Here is a 27,984-nt window from a genome sequence, read left to right as displayed (position 1 = left end):
CATAGTAAAAAATACCTCTTATTCACTGAGGAGCATGCATATCTAAAGCTATAATATAATTAATTGTTTGGATCCAAAAGAATGTTGCGCAAATTCAACTAATGCAAATATATCAAGAAGAACGATAAACAATAAATAATACTGAATTGGAAAAACAGGAATTATGTTTATTTTCAAAGTTCATTTGTCTTTCTATGAAAATGTATGGTGGGGGTCATTTAAAGAAAGCAATTTGGTTTTTTCTGTGACTGTAAGTACACTGTACAGAAATTAGTTTTTTAAGTAAAAATATGGATTCCAATTATTTTATACCCTGAAAAACAACTAAACTACACCAATAAAGGAGTAGTTCTAGTTCATGACTGGTATTGATGTACTGATTTGAATCATTTTAAAATTCCAGACAAAATGGGGTTAACATCTCAATATTACTTGCAACAGCACTATAAATTAAATGCAAAAAGAACAAAACTAAATTACATAAGGAAAATAAACATTGCTGCTGGGGGTGGTAATTGGTTTCCATTTTAATAAGGAACAACTGGCATGATCAGGAATTCTCCAGAGAATTACTGTAAAGAAAAATAATATTCACCCAAGACAAAGACTAAGTTCTGCCACAATGCAGGTCAGTTATTTAGCACAATGTGGCAGGCATTACAGCATTTATTATTGAAAGACTTTAAATGCACAGTATACTATGCAGCACTGCTTTGTAGAAACAGCCAAAATGAAGGAAATGGAGATCTATATTGTCCTCAGTGCGTAACTATGCATTCCTTGTTTGTTAAATGTCTCACACTAGGCAGTGAATCTGAATGGTGTCGATACAGAACGGTTGTATGGTAGATTCCATGATTAATCAGTGAAATTCCATCCTCTAGCATCACTCACTGCCCTCTTGTGATGTAAGACCAGACGTACACTGCATTGAAAAGTCAAGACACACACTGCACACATACACCTACAAATTCTGCTGAAAGCAGAGGAGGGAGATCGGCTCATTTAGCAGAAGAATTTCCTTTGACATTTCTAGATTACGCAGCTCGACACTGGTTCTCTGCTGACTTACTGAGTGTGCAGCGAGGCAGTCACAGCTTTCATTTGTCGCAATGTCTGAGTTTATTTTAGCTTTGGTAACAATATCAGGATTATTCCCCATCACCAAGGCTGTGTCAGTTCTAGTTGATAAAGGTAAGGATACTTTATTTACTGGATTGCTGTGCGATGGAAGTCTCTGACAAACTTGGACATTTTCTTAAATGTCATTAATGACTATATGGAGCATTGCTGTATTCTGTCAGGGGAAGAGCTTGTGTTATTGTGCTTAATTACTGCTTCGGGTAACCCTTGAGTGACTATCTTGTGAAAGGATGAGTACTGCACTAGTAGCTTAAAGCAGTCAGCATCTGGTGAGAAAAAAAAACGAGCGTTGTGATTTTTTTTCTCCTTGACTGTAAGAACAGCTCTTGTGGAGAAGTTTAGCGCATTTTACTTGTGATCTGTCGTTCCATCCTAACCACTAGTCCCGACTATGTAGTGCCCACCAAATGCTCTCTTAATACTCAATCCTATCAGGTTGAGCAATTAATATTCTTGCTGCCGTCTCGGCTGTTGATCTTTTTCAATTGTTTGATCTGTGCTATGTACGGAGAGGGGCATCGGAAGCTGTACTTGTATTGTTTTACACTTCACAACATTCTTTTCTCCCTATGTGCTCTGCAGAAATGTGCCATGCAAGTTTTTTTTGGTGTATAATTTATTCACAAAAGAATTTCCAAACATAAGAAACTGGTTTTAAAACTCCAACACCACGACGCTACATCGTGCACGGACTTTCGGTGCAATGTGTCGAAATATATCAAATCTTGTTGCGTAAAAATAAAAAAAAACTAGGAATTCACACACTTCCTGCCACTTCCGCTATTCTTTCTCGAGTATATGGTTTGTGTTACATACTCGGAAGAAGCCATCAAGAAGTACGCTCGTTCTGTTTGTCATGTCGACAAAAATAAACAACTTTGTGTGAAAATTAAGCATTAAAAATGAAATATTTAAAAAATAAACATGTCTGTCACCTTTAATATGCAGTATTAAGTTGTACAAAAAGATTACATTTTCAATGCTGTTTGTATAATGAAGTATATTGGATAGAGCTTCAGCTCCGTACTTACACTGACTTAGGAATTTCCTGTGTGCATTTATTAACTGCTGTTTGTAACAAAGAGTAAGAAAGGAACAACGCTGTTACTTTCCATAATTTCCACTGTGCCTTTAATAGGAATGGCTTTTGTTAAATACCAGTGATTTTTATATCTTTTGCTATAGTCGCCATAGAGGGTAAAAGTTGAACTGTTGGAAATGTATCAATGCATTTATTTGATTTATATATTTTCTATATTGTCCACTCTTTCCACCTTAAATATAAAACATTGCAGAATATTTATTCGGCTGATTCTTATTCCTTTTTTCCACCAAGAAGTTTGCACAAGTTCTGGAATTGCCATCTTTAAAATGTACATTTCTGAACAGGAAAGACATAAACACGACAATAATTATGGATAATTGAAATTTTATTTGAAATAAAAAGCAGACAAGACATATTTCTTGCTAAGATGACATTTTTGGTAAATTCTGGAATTATGATGTTTGCCAATATTAAACATTCTGCCTAGTTTGTATTTAAGTCCATATTATTATCAGCTATGTTACAGTACCTTTTAGTAGCAATTGACGGGGCAAACTATATATTGTGAAGGATTTATTTAACAAAAGGAATGAGGAGAAAGTACTTGGCCAAGAACAAGGTTGTGTACCACAAAAGTTAATTTAATTTTTTTTTCTGATTCTATGTTGAATAAGTGTCCAATTCAAAAACTATTGTGGTAAATGTGTGAAACATAGATCTATGCCTATTTTGGGGCCATGATTCAATCGTTCATAATGATTATTATCAAAGCCCAAGCCGCCTTCTGAAAATGAATCCTTTTAATTTCCTGGTCCTATCTTCTCTATAAGACTATCGTGGGGATTCGGGACGTGGCAGGGGGCAGGGGGCAGGGGCGGGGCGGGGGGGTGGGGGGGTGGGGGGGGGGGGCAAGAAGCATGTGACAGCAGGAACTTGCTATTGTGCAGTGCAATGTATGTTAAGATTTTTTATAACTAGTTACGACTGTGAAGGGGCAGCCATTAGTAATGTGCCATACACCAGAAGACTGATATATATCAATAGTACAGGGAAAGGATTCAAGCTACTGATAGTAGATTATTGATTTAATACTTCAGGATAATTCTCTCTTTCTACTTATTTCTTTATCTATGTTCAAGTTAAAGTTTGTTTCCAGAAAATCTAAAAGTTCTCCAACATGAGCAGAAGGACAGGGGTTGATAACTTTGGCAAAAAGGGTAAATTGGACTTTGGGTAAAAGTGCTGAATCACTGATATTGAAACCGCCGGACATAATAGATCTCCCCTGATTTTCATTTCCTTTCAAGCCAAAGGAAATGTATCTCTATCTGTCGCACAGCTTCATATTACTCTGACATTTATATTGTGCTAAAAAAAAACATATTGTCGTATTTTTCAGTAGGTAAAAGTGCGAGTGAAATATTTTCTTCTGCACCATCTATTTTAAATGTGAAGCAGTAATGTTAAATTATGCAATTTGACAGAAAAAGAACATTTGTAATGATGTTCTGTATACGGCCTCAGTAAGTTCCTCACAAAATTCCTCACAATGATTATCTAAAAATATTTCGGATGTCGGTAGTTAAAATTGCTATGAAAATGACCTGAAAGTAACTACCAATTAAACTAACATTTTAAGAAGCTCACACAAACACTAATCAATCAACAATGTTTTTGTACATCACTTGTATTGATTTCACGATATTCCACACATTTTAACAAGATCCACCCAAATGTAAAGTGGGTCAGAAATCTGTTTACAGAATTGTATCAATACCACCATTGGGCCAACCGGAAGGTGCAAGAGGAGAGAACAAAACCATTGATGTGACTATTTCCTTTAGTTCCCTGTATGGGGGTGCACATAGCTTCTGCTAAACATCTATCCCCTGATTTCCATGTGCAAGATTGGGAATTTAGTATATGGGAATGACAAAAGAGTCTGTGTATGGCTGAGCATGATAGTGCAATGTCATATTGTGCCACATTTAATTTCTCATTGATAATTTGATTTCACAGATATAAGCTGATGAGGCTGGAAAATAAAAGTGCAGGGTATTTTTAAAAGTCCCACAGGATGAATAGGCTAAAGTATAAACTACCACAATGTAGTTATAAACCTAGAAACTCATAAGCTAAATGTAACGTATGGACTAACTTATAACAAACATTGCACTTATTTTGCAACAATATAACTCAATACAACCATGATTTTGTTGCTAATATTGCAATGTAAGTGAGGCGCCTGGGCAGCATGGAACCACATGTGGCTAGCACTGTGGCTCCATAGCGCCAGGGTCCCAGGTTCGATTCCCCACTGGGTCACTGTCTGTGCGGAGTCTGCACATTCTCCCCATGCCTGCGTGGGTTTCCTCCGGGTGCTCTGGTTTCCTCCCACAGTCCAAAGACGTGCAGGTTAGGTGGATTGGCCATGCTAAATTGCCCTCAGTGGCCAAAAAGGTTAGGAGGGGTTATTGTGTTATGGGGATAGGGTGGAGGTGAGGGCTTAAGTGGGTCGGTGCAGACTTGATGAACCGAATGGCCTCCTTCTGCACTATATGTTCTATGTATGTATCTATGTATATCTGGAATCACTGAACACTCAAAGCAATAATTTTCATCAATGCCTCTGGAGTCACAAGTAGTAATATAAATGTGCAGACAGTTACTGTTTCTCGTAACTGACTAAGCAATCCTGCCACTTTGGGCAATATTTTGTTTTGTTCACTGGTCATTGACCTTTTCAAATTTTAGGCATGATTCTCAGAAATGGTCATAATTAACCAAAGTACAGTTTTTTTTTCTGGTCTCCATTATTGTGGAACCTTCCCTCCAGTTTAAATTAGATGGATTACAATTCACCACAGGCCTTAGGCAATTGGATCTGCAATACAAGTTCACCATGGGAATTGTAACCTTTTAGAATAAACTGCAACCTAGTGTGGCAAATGTAGCCCCAGTTGAAGAATACAAATAAGAAAAAGCCCTAAATCTCAAGTAAGTAGGTAAATATTTGCCTGTTGCCAAGGGAAAATGGAGATAAAGGTTGGCCAAGATCTCAGACATGTGACTGACTGACAGGAGTTAGTGATGCGGGCTGCAAGTCCTTTTGTCTTTCTCACCTCTTGTGTAGCCATGCATGAAATCCAACTATCGCTTATGAAGTTGCCAGCATTTCTCACACTGATGTAATGTTTATATCATGGTCTGCCATGAAAAGTAGCTTAATTCCAGTTGTTACAGAACACAAATAAGGTGATGTTGGTCATCCTGGCAAAGTGGTGCAAGAGGCAAAATGCTGGTGGCAGCTGCCATTTTTCATTGTGGCAACTATGCCGATTATTACCTGACCTTTGGAGACTTTTCTCCCAGATAATTAAAATCCCCATATCAACTTTTGGGCAGTTTAGCTGTGTGGTTCTGGTGCTGCAAGTTTGCTCTGAAATTTGCCCAGTAACTGCAACTAAACAGAGCGAGGACCAAGTCCTCACATGATATCACGTGTGGTGTCGAGGAGGGTTTAAACTAGAGTGTGAGGACAATGGAAACAGCTTGCAGCAGTAGGAAGTAAGATGCACAATGGATTGGGAGAAGCAGAAAGCATTAGAATAAGAAGTAAGAAGGCATTATGTGAGGTCAGACTAAGAGTTGGGCAATAAGGTTTAAATTTGGTTTGTAGTGCATGTACGTAAACATATGAAGTGCTGTAAATAAGGTTGGTGAGCTGCAGGCGCAACATGGCAAAGCCACACAGCGGGCCAGTGGGCCAGCGTGGAAGAAGATAGGCATCCCTGGGATCGCGCGCACCCGTCCGGTAGCCCTTGATCGTGGGCCTGTCTGTCGTGGAGGCCCTCCCCAGAGTCTGATCCCCCCCAGCAGGACGGCCAACACGGTTGCGAGTCTGAGCTCCCACCGGTTGGAACCATACGGGAACCACGCTGGCGGAACTCGGCCGGTCGATAGCGGAGAATCATCGTGGGGGACTCTTTCAATGGCCCCCGACTGGCAACGCGTCGACCGCACGCGCACGGCTGGTGGCGATTCTCTGGTACGCGGAGACTCACATCCCGGCGCTGTGGGTCTGAGACCCCATTCCCCGCCCCCGCGCCAAGCGCGATTTCGGCACAGAGGCTCGGAGAATCACGGCCATTAATGGCAGAATTAAGAAATGGCTATATAATGTGGTGACACATGGAGCCATTCTTCAGAATCAAATGAGGCTAGATACTCCTCACCCCGACACCGAAATCGCGTTTGGCAATGGGGCCGAGAACCGGTTTTGCGCACAAAATCGGGACTGGGGCAGGTTTCGCTATTCTCCATCCCCTCCCCGATGAGCGAAGTACACGCCGAGAATCCACCCCCTCAAGCCTTTCCCGCTATTCTCCGTCCCCGACTGGCCGAATTCCCGACGCCATGGATCTAGCATGGTCCTGCCGCTCGGGAACCTCACGTGGTGGCTGGGGGCTCAATCAGGGGCCTCCACAGTCAGGGGAGGGCTGATTGGATTGATTATTCAGGACTGGGGTCTATGTGTATGGGCGGTCCGGGCCACACAAGCGATCGATGTGGGGCACTATTTCAACGGGCCAGGTCTGCAGGCTGAGTCTGCCATGGAGCACGGCACAGCCGCTGGAGGCCGCCGCCGTGCGCACGCGTGGCCTCTGACCCGCAAGTGTAGGAGGCCGTATCGGTACGACAGCTGCCTCCTAGCCCCCTGCAGGACGGTGAATCTGTGGCCTTTTGACGCCAGTTTTCCTGGCGTAAAGGACCACAGTTTTCACGACGGCATGGGGACTTAGTCCCAAAAATGGAGATTCCAGCCCATGACATTTGAGGTGCACCCAAGGATATCCACCCCATCTTTAGACATGTGATTGGCACAGTAATTCTTTAGTTTTCTGGGAAATTGACTGTTCACCGCTACTCCAGAAGGTCTAGTCAAAAGATAATGAGTTTGTGGTTGTAGGGCCTTTTTCTTTTGGAAAATGGTGTGCACCTTCAAGTGAGGCTTTGCACCCTACTTTCTTACCTGTCCTTCTCGTTTGTCCATTGTTCTCCATGCTCTATGTGACGTGTCGAATCTTGTTCGAAAAGCAACAGCAGAGATGCTTTCAACTAGTTGGCAAGAGCCATGCAAGAATGGTCTATTGGATATAGTAACCTTTTCTTTGCTTGCAATGTGACTGAGATTTAAAATCCTGAGTTGGGAATAAAATCTAAATGTAGGGTTGGGTGGGTAGAGTTTGGAAGTAAAACAAAACTACATTGCAGAGCATTGTCGTATATTACCACCGACCTTTCTTACTGAGGGGAGGGGTGAGAAAATATGCCCCCACCGCATAAAATACAACCCATCATTTTGCCAACAAATTAAAGGCATTTTGTTCCCACTGAAACCAACCATTTGACCTAACAGTAAATGAAATGTCATGTGCAATGCAAAACTTTGTTGCAATTAGAGAAGCTACTGCATTTATACATGTAGTTATCATGTTCTGTACACTGGCCGAAGTGAATGATGAACTACAGTACATCTAGTTTAAATAATTGATCATGGAACAACTGCGTGATAAGATAACGAGGACAGATAAAATAATAAACTACTAACACTAATCAACTATGGTAGAACTACTGCAAAATATGTCTATCCTCCAGCATGACCTACTCCCAACTCTCAGACTACAGGGTCACGGGGTGTGTTTACATTGCCATCTGGTGGTCGGAGGTCATGCACAATATTATGGACAGAATTGTTTAATGCATATCATCACAGCAGTAAGATAGCATCAATGAGGAGTTTATATACATAATTTTTGTACGGTAGAAATAGTCATGTGAAATTCTATTCACCAAGCAGCTTACAGTCTCTGCCGATGGCCCTGCAAATTTATCCAGGGAGTACTCAGAGTTCTGCAGATCACTAAGGTCCCTGGTTTCATGCCTGTGCTCACTTTCTGTACTGAGGCAGGGAAGCAGAAGAAACATTACAATTTCCATCTTTCGCAGCACAAGGGTGTGAAGGTGGAAACTGGCCAGAGTCTTCACTCTTCAGAAGTGACCTGCAATGGCAGCACGTATCGGGGCAGCACGGTAGTATGGTGGTTAGCATAAATGCTTCACAGCTCCAGGGTCCCAGGTTCGATTCCCGGCTGGGTCACTGTCTGTGTGGAGTCTGCACGTCCTCCCCCTGTGTGCGTGGGTTTCCTCCGGGTGCTCCGGTTTCCTCCCACAGTCCAAAGATGTGCGGGTTAGGTGGATTGGCCATGCTAAATTGCCCGTAGTGTCCTAATAAAAGTAAGGTTAAGGGGGGGGGTTGTTGGGTTACGGGTATAGGGTGGATACGTGGGTTTGAGTAGGGTGATCATGGCTCGGCACAACATTGAGGGCCGAAGGGCCTGTTCTGTGCTGTACTGTTCTATGTTCTATGTATATGTGGATGTTAGCTGAAAGCAAAATCTGCTGTGATGTCCCAATTGCTAAAATAGCTTGCCAGCACTCACTTTCAAGGTTCACACTTGAATAATGACATATTGAGCCAGCTACTAGATAGTGGCTTAAGCTCATGGCGATGTATGCGAGGAAAGAGTCAATGCGTTCAAGTGAGAAGAGTGGGGGAATGAGGTTTGTGCTTATTTTCAACATTTTTAACACATGACCGTGTCCACTTCATAATTCTAATTCTAAAAAGAATCTCCCTGTCTTTGATTGCTGACTGGACTGATTTTAGACACCCAAAACAGCCCTTCAAACAAAAGTGAAACAAACCTCAGAAATATGGTCAGTTGCAATCTGGATTCGAATGAAAAGCAATCAGCCTAATTCAGTGTACTGAGAATTAATCCATGTTTAATTTTATACACAGAAATATCGTCACATAGAACCATAGAAATTTCAGGAAGTGAAAATTAATTTGGGCTATTTTTTGTATGCTGGTTATAATAAAGATCTATTAATGTCCAGGCTGATAGAGATGAGCTGTCAATCAAGGAAGAACTTTCTGTGTGATTAATAAGTGCTTGAATAGATTTGGGGTGGAATTTTCTGAGAAAATGCCAAAGTGTCAAGTTCTGACTGAGAACTGTGTGTTTCTCCCCAGAAACACAGTGGGCTGGATTCTCCAATTTTGAGAAAAGGTGGCCTTTTACAACAGAATAAATGGCATAAAACGGCCACTGATCCTCCATTTGGCTGGAGGCTAGCAGCAAGATAGTGTAGAGCACCCGGCTCTCGCTGCCTGGAGAATTGGTGGGTCCGTGGCCGCACATGCGCACAGAGGCAGCCTGCAGCATCCGCGCCGTGCAACATACCACGGGCCGATCGCGGACCCAGCCTGCAAAATAGTTCCCCCACCTTTGGCCGGCTCGCGCACCCCGGACCACTGCCCCCACTGTGTCGACAGCACCTGTCAAAGTCTCCCCTGCCCGTGGATTGGCCCTCCCCAGACTGTGGCAGCACTGGACTGAGTCCACAGCCGCCACGCTGAGTTCCGAACGGGTGAGACCACACGTGTCCAACGCCGCTGGGAACTCAGCCGGTCGGGAGCGGAGCAACGGGGGCGAGCGGCAGGTAATATCCTGAGGCTGTCAATACATCGCACAGCGTACTGTCCAAGTATGCCACTTTGGAGTGGACGGGGCATCGCAAAAGCGGCGGCGGCTCCCCCATTCGGTCGGAAAAGAGGATTCTCCGGCCGATCAACAAATGCGATTTCGGCATCAGTGACCGGAGAATCTAGCCCCAGTGAGGTTTTCCGTCACGATCTTCTGACACTTTGGCTGGTATTCCCCGGCTATTCTCTTGTGGTAGGATTCTCAGTCCATCGGCAATGTCCCACTTCCTGCGGGTTTCCCGATGGGTGGGGCAGCTTCAATGGCAATTCCAGGACCACAGAATCGCGCCACCAGAAAACAGCACTCCACCTCCCGCCGTTGGGTACTATGCAGCTGGGAGACTGAGAATCCTGCACTTCATCAGAAAAAAATTGGGGGGGGGGCACATTTAAACGGCACTCCAATCTGTACTAAAAATACACTTCCCGCCCACCCCACCAATTGCCATGGATAACCTCTCACATACTTTGGCGTGAACACCTCCACCACCACGAAAGACTTGAGGGGTACTCTCCTCTCTATCTCCCCATCCCCGCACACTCACCGGTGGACATCCCTCTTTCCAGCCCCCCACCACGCATAATGAGAAGCCCTGTCCCGAATGGAAAAGGATTTTCCCCCTCTCAGTGTCCCACTTCAATCCCCTCCTGGTGCTCCTGCTACCCCAGCAGTGCCCCCTGGCACTACCAGTTTGCAAGAGGGTGCTGAAAAACTTGTGACCTCAACCCTTGGACTTTCAAGCCCCTCCACGCCCCTGGCGTGGTCATCATGACTGACGTTGATTCCTGCCTGCATGACATCACACCAGTGGGGATGGGGGGCCCGGAAGCAATGCCAATAAGGTGTAAAATTACTTTAAAATACATTTAAATTCATAGAAATCAGGTTCATGTCCTTCTGGCTGTGAACATGATTAACTCCCTGGCAGGGGCGGGCGGGGGTGGGGGGTGGGGGGGGGGGGGGGTGGGGGGGGGTGGGGGGGGGGTGGGGGGGGGGGTGGGGGGGGGCGCAAGATCTCAAACTGAGTTCTTGCCACCTCCTGTTGTGGCCGTCTCGCGAGGGTTTGTGGCCATAGCCAGATTTCTGGCCACAGCGAACGGGCCCTGAGAATTGCACCTTAGTCACCTCACCTTTCAGAACACTGTCCTCCCATTCATTTATTTCAGATATTTTCCTGACATTGGCAGTATAACACGCTACTGAAGACATTATTTACACTAGATTTTGGATAATTAGTGGCACTTAACATATTCCAACATATACCCAATCCTCATTAAATAAATATCATAACACTTTCTTCATCATTAGGTTGCTGAACCTTGTTCATGACTTTTCATTTTACATTTTATGCCGTGTTATGGGACATTCATTATGGTGCACATCTCATTATACTAAGCAAATTGTTTAGGCCCCCAGTGAATGTATTTTAATTAGCTTACTTTGTATTGTTGACACCAGAATATAAAATGTTCTGATAAAAACATCATGCAAAAAGGTTGAGACTAATAGCCATCGTATATGTTTTATGTGAGAGCATTGCACCATTCTTACACAAGATACATACCAGTAATATAAAAATTTTCAATATTTATTTTTGCAATAATGAACTGAAATGTTAGAAATATAAATACATGCCAAAACAGCTTGTTTATAACTTTTCTGTCATTTAAAATCTACAATCTATCTAACTTACCATGGATTTTAGTGAAGCTTCAGCTTTTAAATGCTACAAATTGAATATGAAACACAAAATGGCTTCAGATTTTGTGTGAATCTTGTGCTTAATACAGTGATTTCTCAAGGTTTTCTGACAATATTCAAGGTGCAAAATCATTGGGGTAAATGTTATTGGGAAGAATTTTGCAAATATTGCACAGCGTGCTGGGTCAGGTGAGAAGAGCAGTCTGGAACCTGTTCGTTTCACATCTGCCTTTCCTCGGTAGATCAATCTGCACTCTGCAATTTCAAAGTGATGCCGAGGATCACACAGCCATCTGGAGGGTATGGCTGAAACTTGCTGCGATTCAGAGATCGGGGAGCCATCCGCTCCCCTGTCTCCCGAGACATTGGGCCCCCTGGCAGGCAAGGGGCATACTCTCAACCCTCACACACAGAGGGCCAACCGGCAACATTCCCCCCCACCACTCAATGGTCGGGTCGCCGCACACTCCACACTACACAGGCATCAGAGTGACCCGGCTCCACCCACCCTCCCATCCCATCTTTGCCAACATCACGGCATCCCCCCATTCTGTGTCCGCGCCCGCCCACCCCCAGCACCACTATACAGGTACAAGCTCCCCCTCCAGCATCCTCCTCCACCCCAGATAATGGAACCCACCCGCCAATGGGGTTCCCTAGAGACCCCACCCCAGCTGAGCCAACCTGGCAGTGCCAGGGGACAGTGCCAGCCTGCCAGAGATAGTGCCAAAGTACTGTCCTGCTATGTCCCTCACCACCCGGAATCTGTACTCACATCCGCACACCCAATGTAGTAATAATGACTGGTTTTCATTTTTAGAAACTAGTAGTAATTCCCGCCAGCGTGATACCAGGCGACAGGATGGAGCGTCTGATGTCGCCCAAAGATGCGGTCATAAGCTGTTTCATTACATTTCAATATATTTTAATTTATTGACATTCAGTTCATGTCCTTTCTGGATGTGAACATGATCATGTCATGGAGAGGCCTTGAGAACATCGCTCTCAGAAATCCGCTGGCGCAAATCCCGTTATGGCCCTCTCGTGAAAATTAACTGCCATGATGGGATTTGTACCTGCAGCGAATGGGCCCTGAAACTCTCACCCATTATTTCCATGCAAGTTATTGAATGTTTTAACCCACTTACAGCCAAACTTTGGCAAGGGTAAAAGACATCTGGCGAGCCTAGTAATCATCAATATGCAAATTTCAATGAAAATATTATATATGTATCAGCAGATCTCTTGTGACATTGCTTGTACAGTGAGTTGTATGCAGTTTTAATGTTCATGGTTATGTTATTTTCCATCTCATATCATGATTTCCAATATACATTTGTACTTCTTCTTGTGCAGCTGCATTTCTGTTTGGCGTTGATTGTTGTTATTGCTGTTTGATGTGTTTTGAATATTTTTTATCCTTTGTGTATCTTTTTTGATCAGGATTGAAAAGGTCTGGGTTAAATTTGTAACTGACTGCACATTTTTCTTTTTCATTGATTTGATTGCCATGGGATGGAGGTCATGGGGTGTGGTGATCTCTACCACTGTATATATATGTGTGCTTGCATTAGAGGATTTATGACAGTACCTGTATTACAGGTTTTTCGGTAAGCCCCTGCCGGCTAGCTCCGCCCACAGGGAGCAGTACAAATATTCATAAGTTTCCCTGAGATGCCATTCTACAGCTGCAGACAAAGGAATAGCATCTCACTGTAATAAAGCCCCTCTTGTACCGTATCGAGTCTTTTGTGTGCAATTGTTAGTGCCACAATTTATTACAGTGAGATTTTCCAACATCATGGACATCAGAATCAAGCCTGATTGCCTGCAGCTGGATCCGCAGTCGCCACACGCCAGGAAAGACTTTAATCACTGGCTGGCTGTTTTCGAGGACTACATCTCCTCAGCGGACCCTGCACCATCAGAGGCTCAGAAGGTACAACTCCTATATTCAAGGCTGAGCTCCAGCGTGTTCCACTGATTCAGGACGCGCCTACCTATGCCTGGGCCATGGAACTGCTCAAAGAGAATTCCGCCCAGTCGATGAACATGTACTCTCCACTCGCGTTCAACAACCGGGTGAGTCGATTGAGGACTTCTGGCGGGCCCTTATCCCTCTAGTACGGGACTGTGACTGCCAAGCCGTCTCGGCCATGGAACATTCGAATCTACTCATGCAGGAAATGAAATGAAAATGAAAATGAAAATCGCTTATTGTCACAAGTCGGCTTCAATGAAGTTACTGTGAAAAGCCCCTAGTCGCCACATTCCGGCGCCTGTCCGGGGAGGCTGGTACGGGAATCGAACCGTGCTGCTGGCCTGTTTGGTCTGCTTTAAAAGCCAGCGATTTAGCCGAGTGAGCTAAACCAGCCCCTCGTAACGGGTTTGTAACGGGTAACGGGTTTTGTAATTTGTAACGGGTATTGCATCGGACCCCATCTGGGAACGACTGCTGGAAGGGGCCGCTCTTGATCTTGCGGCAACAAAGACCTTAGCGCTCTCAATGACGGCCGCTTCCCGTAATGTGCAATCCTACCCCGCCAGCCGCGTGGCCCACCCATCCTACCCCTCGTGGACCCCGCAACCGACCCCCCCGACTGGGGCTGCTCCTGCGCAGTATGCCTGCGCTGCTCGCCGCACCACGCACCCTGGGGGTCCCCGCTGCTACTTCTGCTTTCAGCAGAAGCACCCCCACCAGCGCTGCCCGGCCCGCACGGCGACCAGCAAATCTTATGGCAAGAAAGGCCACTTTGCAGCGGTGTGTCAGTCTCGCGCAGTTGCCGCTGTCGCGCCCGAACGCACCCCCTCGCCGCAGCCGATCGTGCAATGGACCCTGCCATCCGCTGCCACCGGGGCCACATGTGATCAGTGGGTGCCGCCATCTTCCTTCCCCGACTCCACGTGTGATCAGTGGGCGCTGCCATCTTTCGCTGCCCCCGCCATGTGCGCACCATGGGCGCCGCCATCTTCATCCTCCGACTCCACGTGCGTTCCATTGTCGTTCCATCTTGCCCCGCCCCCGCAAAGTGCGCTCCATGGTCACTGCCGTCTTGCCCTACCCCTGCAACGTGCGCTACATGGGCGCCGCCATCTTCTTCCCGCAGATACTCCAGACGCCGCCATTTTGTCCTCCCCTCGAAACGGGAACATGGGACCCGGGTCGCAGGCGCTACTCATCGGACTCGTCGGACTCTTCGGGCGATTGCCCGCTACTCGCCTCCATGACACTCGACCAATCCCGTCCTCGCAACCTGGCCACCGCCTCTACAACGGTGCTTGTCAACGGCCACGTGACCTCCTGCCTCATCGACTCCGGGAGCACGGACAGTTTCATCCATCCGGACACGGTAAGGCGCTGCTCCCTCGCGGTCTATCCCTCCAACCAGCGGATCTCCCTAGCCTCCGGATCCCACTCTGTCCCGATCCGGGGCTTCTGTCTGGTTAAACTCACCGTACAGGGCGTTGAATTCAACCGTTTCCACCTGTACATTCTCCCCAACCTCTGTGCGACACTTTTACTGGGCCTGGGCTGCCAATGTAACCTCCAGAGCCTCACCCTCAAATTCGGCGGACCCCTACCTCCCCTCACCGTTTGCGGCCTCTCGACCCTCAAGGTTGACCCTCCCTCCCTCTTTGCCAATCTGACTGCAGATTGCAAGCCCGTCGCCACCAGGAGCAGATGGTACAGCACCCAGGACAAGACCTTCATCAGGTCTGAGGTCCAGCGGCTGCTTCAGGAGGGTATCGTGGCCAGCAACAGTCCCTGGAGAGCCCAAGTGGTGGTGGTTAAAACTGGGGAGAAACACAGGATAGTCGTTGACTACAGCCAGACCATCAACCGGTACACACAGCTCGACGCGTACCCCCTCCCTCGCATATCTGATATGGTCAATCAGATTGCACAGTACCGGGTCTTCTCAACAATTGACCTGAAATCCGCCTACCGCCAGCTCCCCATTCGTAAATCGGACTGTCCCTACACTGCCTTCGAGGCGGACGGTCGACTGTATCAATTTCTTAGGGTTCCCTTCGGCGTCACAACAGGGTCTTGGTATTTCAGCGAGAAATGGACCGAGTGGTTGACCGGTACGGACTGCGGGCCACGTTTCCATACTTAGACAATGTCGCCATCTGCGGCCATGACCAGCAGGACCATGATGCCAACCGTGCTAAATTTCTCCACACCGCATCTCTCCTCAACTTCACTTATAACAAGGAGAAGTGCATGTTCCGCACAGACCGCTTAGCCATCCTCGGCTACGTGGTCCAAAACGGACTACTGGGGCCCGATCCCGACCGCATGCGCCCCTCATGGAGCTTCCTCTGCACCTATAATTATGAGATCTTGTATCGCCCCGGCAAGCTCAACGAACCCCCACCCTCCTTTTCCCCGGCGCCCCCGAATTCAGCACCACCAGGTCCATCCCTCGTTCCCCTGCCCACACTAGAGGATATAGAAGATTTTGGCTCGCTCCCGGAGTCATCCCGCCACTGGCCAGCACCAACACCGCCAGCACCTACGCATCGTCGCCGACACCGCCTATTCAGACGTCGCCACCACTGCTGCGTCGCTCGCAACGGAACGTCCGACCGCCGGTCCGACTCAACCTGTGACGGGCACAGGGTTGCCCGATGGACTCTTGGTTCCTTTTTCCTCCCTTCTGTAAATAGATCACGTTTATGTATTATAGTTTCATGTCACCCCCGCCTGACTCATTTTTTACAGGGGGTGAATGTGGTGATCTCTTCCACTGTATATATGTATATATGTGCTTGCATTAGGGGATGTATGACAGTACCTGTATTACAGGGTTTCCGGTAAGCTCTGTCGGCTAGCTCCGCCCACAGGGAACAGTATAAATATTCATAAGTTTCCCTGAGATGCCATTCTACAGCTGCAGACGAAGGAATAGCATCTCACTGTAATAAAGCCTCTCTTGTAACGTATCAAGTCTTTTGTGTGCAATTGTTAGCGCCACATGGGGAAAGGATCGCTGGCTGAGTGGGGCTGCCCTCTTGGATAAAAGGCCAGGAAGGTACTTTTCAGCGGGCCCATCCTTCCTAATACTCGGCCCTCAATAAGGCATTGAATGCTTGATGATGAGGGACAACTCCTAGGCTTTTCACATTTCCTGCATGGCGGATGTACCACCCGCCTGTGGTCGAATACCAGCAGTGGCTGGATGAGGCCTTTAAGTGGGCCTCAATTGGTGTTGGAGCAGGAAGGCCATCCACAAGTACAGATTTAATCAGGGTAAAGGCAAGAAGGTGGTGGAGTCCCACATGGTGCCCTCCCACCCGATTAAATGCCACCTCTACCTCCAAACTCACCTCACGGGAGGGCTGTATGTTCGGCTCTGTGTGTCTGAAGTGATTTCTGATTACTCGATGGGGATGTGTTTCACAGTTGAGCTGTGTTGAATAACTATAGTTTTATGCTGTTGCAGTGATACATCTTGTATCTAGCAATCTTGTTTGTGACGTATTAATGGGAATTTGACTATTGTGTGATTTATTTTATCTTTTTATTAGTTTCTCTGATCCTGAGAAATGATTCTGCCCTCCGGAGTGTCTGTATTTGCAAAGGTGGTTGCTTTTGTGTGGAGCTCGGTGTTGGTGCCTGGGTTGATGGAAGGAACTGATTTGATTGTTTAGGAGTAAGAGGCTTAAATGTCCCAGTATATTTTTTAATTTGGCTTTTCGAAGGCATGGGACTGATGGCAATATAAGCATGAATCACAGATCAACAGAATAGGGAGATTTGGCACAAAATGACTGAAAGGTGAGATGGACTCGAGGGAACATAAAAGTAGATACCTGGCATGACATTGATACTGTGTGATCAGGGTGAGGTGGTTAGCTTCATTGAAAATTGAACTGGGGAGAATGGTGTTAGAGACTTTGGGAGAGGTGAAGTAACAAGTGGGAATTTTTCTTTAAATGAATAATTAAAATACATTAAAACAGGGAGAAAAATGGGAAATAATACTTAACTGCAGACGAGGTGAAAAAGTAAAAAAGAGCAGTTAGAGCAGCAGGGTGGCGCAGTGGGTTAGCCCTGCTGCCTCACGGCGCCGAGGTCCCAGGTTCGATCCCGGCTCTGGGTCACTGTCCATTTGGAATTTGCACATTCTCCCCGTGCTTGTGTGGGTTTCGTCCTCACAATCCAAAGATGTGCAGGCTAGGTGGATTAGCCATGCTAAATTGCCCCTTAATTGGAAAAAATTAATTGGCTACTCTAAATTTATTAAAAAAAGGAAAAAAAAAGAGCAGTTGACGCTGGATGACTCAATCTCCAGATCAGCACAGTGGTTAGTACTGCTGCCTCACAGCACCAGGGACCTGGGTTCGAACCCGACCTTGGGTGACTATCTGTGTCGAGTTTGCATGTTCTCCCCATGTCTACGTGAGTTTCTGCCGGGTACTCCAGTTTCTTCTCACAGTCCATTGATGTGCAGGTTAGGTGGATTGGCTATGCTAAATTTCCCCTCAGTCTTCAAAGGTTAGATGGGGTTATGGGCCTAGGTAGTGTGTTCGGAGGGTCTGTGTAACTCGATGGGCTGAATGGCCAACTTCTGCACCGTAGGGATTCTATGATTCTAAGATACTGCCACCATTGGTGGGAGGATCGAGAAACAGTGACAGAAAAGTATAATAGTAATTTTAACAGGGCCTAACCAATAATAGTAATATAATCAGGTGTTGGTTGATTGAAATGTCATGACTTAGAACATAGAACAGTACAGCACAGAACAGGCCCTTCGGCCCTCAATGTTGTGCCGAGCCATGATCACCCTACTCAAACCCACGTATCCACCCTATACCCGTAACCCAACAACCCCCCCCCCCTTAACCTTACTTTTATTAGGACACTACGGGCAATTTAACATGGCCAATCCACCTAACCTGCACATCTTTGGACTGTGGGAGGAAACCGGAGCACCCGGAGGAAACCCACGCACACAGGGGGAGGACGTGCAGACAGTGACCCAGCCGGGAATTGAACCTGGGACCCTGGAGCTGTGAAGCATTTATGCTAACCACCATGCTACCCTGCTGCCCCATGTGAAAAGATTATAACACAGGAAGTATTTAAGTGTGACAAGAAAATGAATATATTATAGATGAGTTACTATGTAAGGATGCAGTAAGTGGGAGTGTTTTCAACAAATGAACTGAAACAGTTCAAGAAGACCACCCACTACCCACTTCTCAGAGACAATTAAATGAGCAATAAATATTGGCCTTGACAGCGATGCTCATATCCTGTAATGAATAAAAGGAAAGTGACTGTCAATCAATTTATAACACTCAAAATAAATGAAAGAGCAAGAGAATCTTAAGAGAAACAGTTCAGTGGATTTATTTCCAGCAAAACAAAACAAAACAAAACAAAACATGGACCTTTTCTTACATAGTTCACGATGCCTGTTTCACTTAAACAGAAATTAAATTAACTCGTTCGCTGTCAAAAAAAGGTACATATCCATCATCAAAGGAAATAATAATCTTTATTCTTGTCACAAGTAGGCTTTCATTAACACTGCAATGAAGTTACTGTGAAAAGCCCCTAGTCGCCACATTCCGGCACCTGTTCGGATACACAGAGGGAGAATTCAGAATGTCCAATTCACCTAACAAGCACGTTTTTCGGGATTTTAAGAAGGAAACCGGAGCACCCAGATCAAAACCAGGGAGAACGTGCAGCCTTCGCACAGACAGTGACCCAAGCAGGAATCGAACCTGGCAGCCTGGTGCTGTGAAGCAACAGTGCTAACCACTGTGCTACCGTGTCACCAGATAGAAAACTTGTCAAAATAGATGAGACTGTCAACAAAGATACAATAGCTGATGGTTCTTCTTTTTAATTACGCAACCTATTTTAATGAAATCACTTGAAAGATCAGACCAGCAAAATTCTTACGACAAAACTAGAGAAGACCTTAAGGGGAAAATACTTCAAACTAGAAGGAGATAAATGGGATGACTCCACACCTGTGTTGCACTCAATGCAAATCCCGCTATCCTGGGAGAATAGCGGGAGAGCCCCTAAATGGTGTTCCCGCCAGGTGCCAAATGATGCACGATGCTCCCGGTTCATGGCAGCTGATGCAATTTAAATTTAAATATGCTCAGACTAATCAGGCTGGAGTCGTCCGGATCCCAGGATTTCCCCACAGCCAGCACAGCATGAGCCAGTAGAATCACAACTGGTTTCCATCAATGGTTGACCATGCTAGGGGGCTCAGACGTCATTTCAGTCCCTGAGTGGTTGGGGACATGGCAAGGCAGTGCCCTATCACTGATCCTCGGCACCCTGGAAGTCACTGGAAGGGTACCAAAGGGAAAGGCCTGAAAGGGGTGTTGTCTTGGTGGGAGAATAAGGGGATATGAAGGGGGGCATTTGGCGACCCAATAGCCGGGTGTTAGCTCATATGGGAGGCGCTGATACCTTTGATTGGGGGAGTGCTGATGCAGGCGAGAAGGGGATGGGGCCTGAAGATTTACCCTTTGGGGGGGAGATGCCAATGTCAGCGATACAGGGAGAGGAGGATCGGCTGCACTCTCATTTTAAGATCAGGGCTCTTTCCTAGAAAGCGCAGGTGCAGGGCTGGCACTCAGGCAGATCACGTGGTTTTTCTGGGAAGCTTTTCAGAACAAAGAAACAGCCTCTTTAAAAAAATTCCGGTTAGAAAGTACACCTTTTCAAAAGAGGAAGCTCTTCAGAGTTAATGGACTCTTATAGAGCTATATAAATAAACAATAGTAGCCCTTCCATTGAAATTTCCAGGACCTGTTCATCAAGAAGCTTTTAACAGGCAACAGTCAGTGAAATTGAATGTAAACAATGCAGTTCAAAACCTTTGGGTTTCTAGGTATGTACAGTGGCTTGAAAAGGTTAAAGGACAATTAAGTTGACTGTGATTCAAACTCTTTAAAACTTTCCACCACATTAGAAGGAATACTTCCGAATTTCATCTGACAGATCTTTGGTCTTGACAAGTTGCAAGATAGTTTAAAGGGTCTACAGAGAGATAACTTTAACTTTCAACTAACATCTTTGATCTTGAAATGCTGAAAGATGGTTCACAGGTTTTAAAGGCACAGATAGGAAGACCAGCCGAACAACCCGCCATCTGAAGAAAGAGCCCTGATCTGATCCCCTCCAACCCAGCCCAAGCCCCCCGGCCCTACCTTCCGGAAGAACCCCACGTCACTCTGAATGCAAGTTTAGGGAGGGTACTCATCCCCTTGCCCCCCCCCCCCCCCCCTCAGATTGCAGGTTATCAGGTGACCCATTTCTCAGGAATTGCACCAATTCATGCCAGGGACTCCTGGTTGTGCAGAGTGCGGGGTGCTGGAGCATCCTAGGAGGATGGTGAATCATGCTTCCCGATAATAATATTTAATCAGGTTTAATGAGGTGTTTGCATGTTCCCATGTTCTCACTGGTCTGGGCCAGTGGGGCGAGCCGGGAGTCTCGTAACGGGATTGATGCGAGGCACAAATCCCATTTTTGGCCTCACGCCCGATTCACCAGACAATTGCGATTCCCGTCACAGGCTAGCGGCCCTGGAGAATCCCAACCTTTGTCATTTCTTGGCGAATTCTGCCCAAAGAATTCTATAGAAATATCGTTTGCCAACAGCAAGGATGGAAGGAAGATATACTTAAATTGGAAGAACATCTAAACATAACACTTGTCAAGGGATAAGTCAAAACAAGTTGATTAATGAAATTAACATAGATCAAAGCTGCCTGGGTTAATTGATACTGCACTGGATAAATCATATATCTCAAAGAGGTAAATAGACCTAGATATATACTTTGGAACAAAGAACTGAGTTATGTTCTCCTTTCCACTTCTTCTACGCTCAACTACACTCAAACTTTTCACTGTCTCTAAATTGCCAGGCTGCATTGTTGACATCCAGGACTTGATGAGTGGACATTTGCCACGTTGAAATCTTGAGAGGGGTACAACACTTGCCTTCGGCCTACACTATCAACTCAGTTCCCCATCCCATACGTCTCTCTAGAATTGTCCAAGGTGGAACCAATCTGTTCGCAAACCTTGTGTCCTGTTTCACTCTGCGATGAGCTTCCTGACACATATCCACACCATCACTACGGCAAGTCTGTCTACAATTCCTGCTGCCTCGGAAAGTCAACCAGCATAATTAAGGACCCCACGCACCCCACACATACTCTCTTCCACCTTCTCCCATCAGGAAAAAGATACAAAAGTTTGAGGTCATGTACCAACCGACTCAAGAACAGCTTCTTCCCTACTGCTATCAGACTTTTGAATGGATCTACCTCATATTAAGTTGATCTTTTCTCTAAACCCTAGCTATGACTGTAGTCTCTCCTTCCTTCCCTATGTACGGTATACATTGTCTGTATAGTATGCAAGAAACAATACTTTTCACTGTATACTAATACATATGACAATAATAAATCAAATCAAATCAAATTTTCACCTGACGTCGCCTGATTCCATCCTGCCTCAGAAATTGTCTACTGAAACATTCATTCATAACTTTGATACCTCTGGACCTGGCTTTTCCATCTCATTCTTGACAGGACTCCTGTTTTCTACCCTCCTTAATCTTGAGGCAATCCAAAGCTCTGTCACCAGCACCCGATGTTACAGAAATGAGGGGGTTTAATTTAAAACAGCCCTGATTTCACCCCTCACCACCTATCCGTAAATGGATAAGTGTTTTCTTATTTTTTTGATTTCTCCTTTTTAAGTTTTTGCCCAACCTCTCAGTTTTGGAGTGATCCAATTCTCCATTAATAACCCCATACAAACGCGAGACAGGGTATAATCAGAGGGTTAGTTCATTTTACACAGATTCAAAACATGGGAAGAGGGTTTACAACATAGCTCCTGATGTTAAGGATAAGGGAAAGAAAGTGGGACAGGACAAAGACCACAGACAAAGTCAGAATTCTTTTTTCACCGGAGTCCTGAGTGCAGAATTAAAAGTCCAATGGTGAATTCCTTCAGAGAGGTTATCAGTCTCAAACTGTTGCAGGGTCATCCACTTTCCCAGCAGTACTGACTTGATGGGGGGAGCATGTAGAAATGAATCAGTCTTGAAGTAGACACTGCTACTGAAAATCAGACGTTTTAATAGAAAACAGTATAGATGAGGGAAGGCAATTTAAATCTTGGACAGAGGTCTGTTTCTGCTGCTGCTTTGTTGATGGAAGGTGGTGGACCGCGTTTGTCAGCTCCACAAGGCAATATTACAGAGGGGGAGGGCATGTGACAGAACTCCCACTTCTTCCATTTGGTTTAGATGAAGCATATATATTCCTCGTCTGGATTCCTGAGATGGTTAATGTTGCTCCCATTGATAAGTTTCAGAGGTTTCAGGGTGCCATTGTCCTCACAGATGTATTGTCTCCATCGGTCAGAGCTCTGTCTTAGAAATGCAAAAAATATGCATTTCCTAGGAATTTGAATTTTGAAATCGCGGGGAGTATTCGCACTTCTTGAGAGATAACAAGATTGTCATTGTTTTCTGAAGGCTTTAAATTCCTTTCGTATGTCTTATAGTTAGTCAGACTTTAGTAAGTGTCCATTTTAAAAATAATAATTTTATAAAGTATCCAGGATGATATAAACATACATATATTGTTTTTCCTTCATGTTTTCTGATTCAACCCCATCCACCCATCGCTTCTGCTCACTGACCTACATGGATTCCTGGTCAAACAATACCTCAATTTTAAAATTTCCATCTTTGTTTTCAAACCCCACTGTTGACTTACTCCTCCATATCTAGGTAATCTCACCCAGCCTCACACAACCCTTTCTGCATTCCTCCAGTTTTGGTCTTTCGAGCAGGCCCAATTTTAATTGCTACACCACTGCTGGTTTATAACTGTGGTTGTCAAGGCACTCACATCTGGAATTCCTTCTCTACAAACATAAGAGCATAAGAATTAAGAGCAGAAGTAGGCTACTTGGCCCTTCAAGCCTTCTCCGCCATTCAATAAGATCATGGCTGGTCTACCTTTAACCTTAACTTCACATTGGATTGGATTTGTTTATTGTCACGTGTACCGAGGTACAGTGAAAAGTATTTTTCTGCAAGCAGCTCAACAGATCATTCAGTACATGGAAGGGAATTAAACAAAATTCAAGAAAATACATGAGAATACATAATAGGGCAACACAAGATATACAATGTAACTACATAAGCATTGGCATCGGTTGAAGCAAACAGGGTGTAGTGTTAATGAGGTCAGTCAACAAGAGGGTCATTTAGGAGTCTGGTGACAGTGGGGAAGAAGCTGTTTTTGAGTCTGTTCGTGCGTGTTCTCAGACTTCTCTGTCTCCTGCCCGATGGAAGAAGTTGGAAAAGTGAGTAAGCCGGGTGGGAGGGATCCTTGATTATGCTGCCCGCTTTCCCCCGGCAGCGGGAGGTGTAGATGGAGTCCATGAATGGGAGGCAGGTTCGTGTGATGGACTGGGCAGTATTCGCGACTCTCTGAAGTTCCTTGCGGTCCTGGGCCGAGCAGTTGCCATACCAGGCTGTAATGCAGCCCGATAGGATGCTTTCTATAGTGCATCTGTAAAAGTTGGTAAGGGTTAATGTGGACATGCCGAATTTCCTTAGTTTCCTGAGGAAGTATAGGCGCTGTTGTGCTTTCTTGGTGATAGCGTCGACGTGAGTGGACCAAGGCAGATGTTTGGTGATGTGCACCCCTAGGAATTTGAAACTGCTAACCATCTCCACCTCAGCCCTGTTGATGCTGACAGGGGTGTGTACAGTACTTTGCTTCCTGAAGTCGATGACCAGCTCTTTAGTTTTGCTGGCATTGAGGGAGAGATTGTTGTCGTTACACCACTCCACTAGGTTCTCTATCTCCCTCCTGTATTCGGACTTGTCGTTATTCGAGATCCGGCCCACTATGGTTGGATTCCTATCTGTCCCCGATAGCCTTTCACCCCCTTGCTTACCAAGAATCTATTTATAGAGTAACGTATTCCAAGACCCTGCCTCCACCACCCTCTGGGGAAGAAAAATGCAAAATTAAACAACGCGCTAAGAGAATTTTTTTTTCCTTGTCTGTCCTAAATAGGCGATACTTATTTTCAAACAGTAGGCCCTAGTTCTAGATTCTTCCACAAGAAAAAACTCCTTTCCACATCCACCCTGTCAGATTGCCTCAGGATTTTACATTTTTCAATCAAGTCACCTCTTACTCTTCTAAAATCCAGCATATACAAGCCTAGCCTGTTCAATTTTTCCTCATAAAACAACTCCCACATTCCTGGTATTAACCTAGTAAACATTCTTTGAACTGAGTTTGATGCATTTGCGTTTTTCCGCAAATAAGGAGACCAGTGCTGTACAGAATACTCCAGATGTGGTCTCACCAATGTCCTGTATCACTGAAGCACAAGCTCCCTAATTCTTGTATTCAATTCCCCTTCCAATATATGATAACATTCTATTGGCTTTGCTAACTACTTGCTGCACCTGCATACCTGGATGGCATGGCAGCAAAGTGGTTAGCACTGTTACTTCACAGCGCCAGGGAACCGGGATCGATTCCTGGCTTGGGTAACTGTCTGTGCGGAGTCTGCATGTTCTCCCTGTGTCTGCATGGGTTTCCTCCAGGTGCGTCGGATTACTTTCGCAAGTCCTGAAAGACGTGCTTGCCAGGTGAATTGGATATTCTGAATTCTCCCTCAGTGTACCTGAACAGGTGCCGTACGGGCATGATGCCACTTGGACATTTTGGCACTGCCTGCTGGCACCCTGGCAGTGCCACCTGGGCACCCTGGCACCTGAGTGCACTGCCAGGGTGCCTGGGTGGCACTGCCAGTGTAACAGGCTGGCAGTGCTAAGGCATCCCAGTGGCATCAGGGGTCCCAGGGTACCACCCGGCTGAAAACCTGACCATCAAGGCGTCTCCGATCACCTGGGAGATCCCCACAAGTGCCGGTACACCTGGTCCATGTTTGTGGATACCAGCGCCCGCTCAAGTGATCCGATGCGCAGCCGTTTGGTCTCAGGTGCTGGGTAGATCCAGCGCAGATATATTCAATTGAGATTAACTGCTCATTTGAATATGCAAATCTGGGTCGTATACTTAATGGATGGGATCCAGATTGGGATACCTTGCAAGATCTCGTAAGATCTGGCAAGGCATGATGAGGCTCGTAAATCTCACGAAAGGCCTCTTGTGACATTTATCAGCCTTGTCACATTCCGTGTCTGGCACAGCGAGGCCAATAGATCATATTTATCCGCAATAGACTGCAAATCAAAATACACATTTTTTTTCTTAACTCTTTCATGGGATGTGGTGTCGTTTTGCAGAGTCAGCATTAATTGCCCATCCCCAATTGCTCCTGAACTAAGTGGTTTACCATTTCAGAGGACGGTTAAGAGCCAACCATATTGCTGTGGATCTGGAGTCACATCTAGGCCAGGCCAGGTAATTACAAAGATTCTCTTCCCTGTCGAGCCATTAGTGAACCAGATGGGATTTTATGACAATTAATGATAGTTTTCTCAGAGCCACAAAGTCATAGAGGTCTACAGCACAGAAAAGGCCCTTCGAACCATCGCATCAGTGACAATAATAATCTAATTTTCCAGAATATTTCTTCTCACTATTACTGTGAGTAGCTTTTAATTCCAGATTTTGTTTGAACTGAAATCAAATTCTACCAGCTTCCATGATGGAATTTGACCCCTGGTGTCCCCAGAGCACTAGCCTGGACCTCTGAATTGCTATTACCAGTGTGCCACCATCTCCCCATTACAAAATCAGAAAGGACGACTGAGATAAATTATGGCAGAATGACCCAATGACACAACAAAACATAATCATACCTTCCTATTAGCTTCCTTAGATTTTTAGGCTTTTGCTGATTTTACAATTGCAGTTAAACAACATCCTCTTACACAAATTAGTTAGTAAACTAACAAACGAACTATACAAACTAATTTATAACTGTTTTTGGCAAATTAATCAGCCTTCTGTTCTTTTCTTATGAATGCGTTCTTGTTACAATTTATCTACACATTTGTTTCATTGATCTGCAAAGGCTTTGATAAATCAATTTGTGTCCTTGTAGTTTGACCTGTCTGGAATAATGCCCAGGAAGTTCTTTTTCCAGCTTTATACAATGGGAACAAAAATATAACATAAAATCCAGGTTTTACTAAGAGTAATTACATTACTTAAATTGATAGAGGCGTGTTGTTTTGCAAGGGGATTTATGTTTTAGGAAGTGGAGTGTTTGGGCAAAAAGTACGGTCAGATCAGGTGAACTTATAAAATCTTGTTTGATGGGCTGCAAGTTGGAAACTCAATCAGGACCTTATATAAGCAATCAGTCCAATGGATTAAATTGAGAAAATACTTCCATGTTCAACAAGTCCAAACCAAATATTTTTTCCTAGTTGAAGTACCATTGGATATGTTTTCACAGCTGAGAAACACCCAGTTCTTGGCGGTTGTCTGAATTTGATAGCAGCAACTTGGGTTTGCTCATGCTAACCACAGCAATTCTTCCTTCCAAGTTGTCAAACTCACTCCAACGCTACCTGACCAATGCACCTGTACCCTGCGCCGGAAGAGCAGCCGCTATTATTTCTGAACACAGTTCCATTGTTTTCAATCCCAACTCTCTGGATTTTGTGTGGAATTACTGTCAGTGGCAGGTGGCATTTGCATTGCGGCTTTGTGCATTGGAATGTGGGTGGTATTCTCTTAATGCATTGCCTCTGTGATCCATAATACCCACAAAAGAGGAATGTAATTGTGGATGGACAAGTTACCATCTAAAGTCAGAGAATTATGGAATGGTGACATGGGGAAAAGGATGCCATTCAGCCCATCTGGCCTGTGCTAATTCTTTGGTGCAGCTAAACAATTCGTCCCACTCCGGTGTTCACTCTTCTTAACCTTATAAATGATTTTTCCTTCAAGCATTTATCCAATTTCCTTCTGAATATTATTAAAAGTTAAGTTCACCACCCTTTCAGGCTGATTCTGGATTGCAACAACTTTCTGTGTAAAATGAAAAGTTCTCTCTGGTTCCTTTGTCAATTACCTTACATTTATAATAAAAGCAAAACGCTTAATATCTGAAATAGAAACAGAAAATGCTGGATGAACTCAGCACATCTGGCAGCACCTGTGGCGAGAAAAATGGGTGCGATATAACTGGAACAAAATCCATGTCTGGTTTTGGGCGTGTTTAGCGGGGATTTTCTCGGTGACTGCAGTGCCAAGAAACACCCCACTATTTAATAGCACTTTGTCGTATCTCTTGGCCTGGAGGACTGCCAATACCACAATTAGAGTAATTTCCTGATGGCAAACTGGGGCTCGGCAGCAGGAAACGTTCCTCAAAGATCGGGCCATCATTTTGTCCGGCTGCCCCAATCTCTTCCCACCCTTTCAGCCAACATTTTCAATACCACCCTTCCCCCC

At 45.2% G+C, this 27,984-nt stretch overlaps 1 protein-coding gene across 1 annotated transcript in view; it reads left to right on the top strand.

The window, feature by feature from the left end:
* Positions 1–980: 980 nt before the first annotated feature.
* Positions 981–27,984, top strand: part of LOC119962094 (low-density lipoprotein receptor-related protein 1-like) — a 2,271,162-nt gene continuing 2,244,158 nt past the window's right edge. The window contains 1 exon segment of the mRNA XM_038789946.1: positions 981–1,194. Coding sequence (XP_038645874.1) covers positions 1,113–1,194 — 82 coding nt within the window. The 5' untranslated portion in view covers positions 981–1,112.

The sequence above is a fragment of the Scyliorhinus canicula genome, chromosome 2 (genome assembly GCF_902713615.1).
Source record: "Scyliorhinus canicula chromosome 2, sScyCan1.1, whole genome shotgun sequence".
In the NCBI taxonomy this organism is placed as follows: Eukaryota; Metazoa; Chordata; class Chondrichthyes; order Carcharhiniformes; family Scyliorhinidae; genus Scyliorhinus; species Scyliorhinus canicula.
Note: the sequence above shows the minus strand (reverse complement) of the source record. Positions and strands in the feature narration are given on the sequence as shown.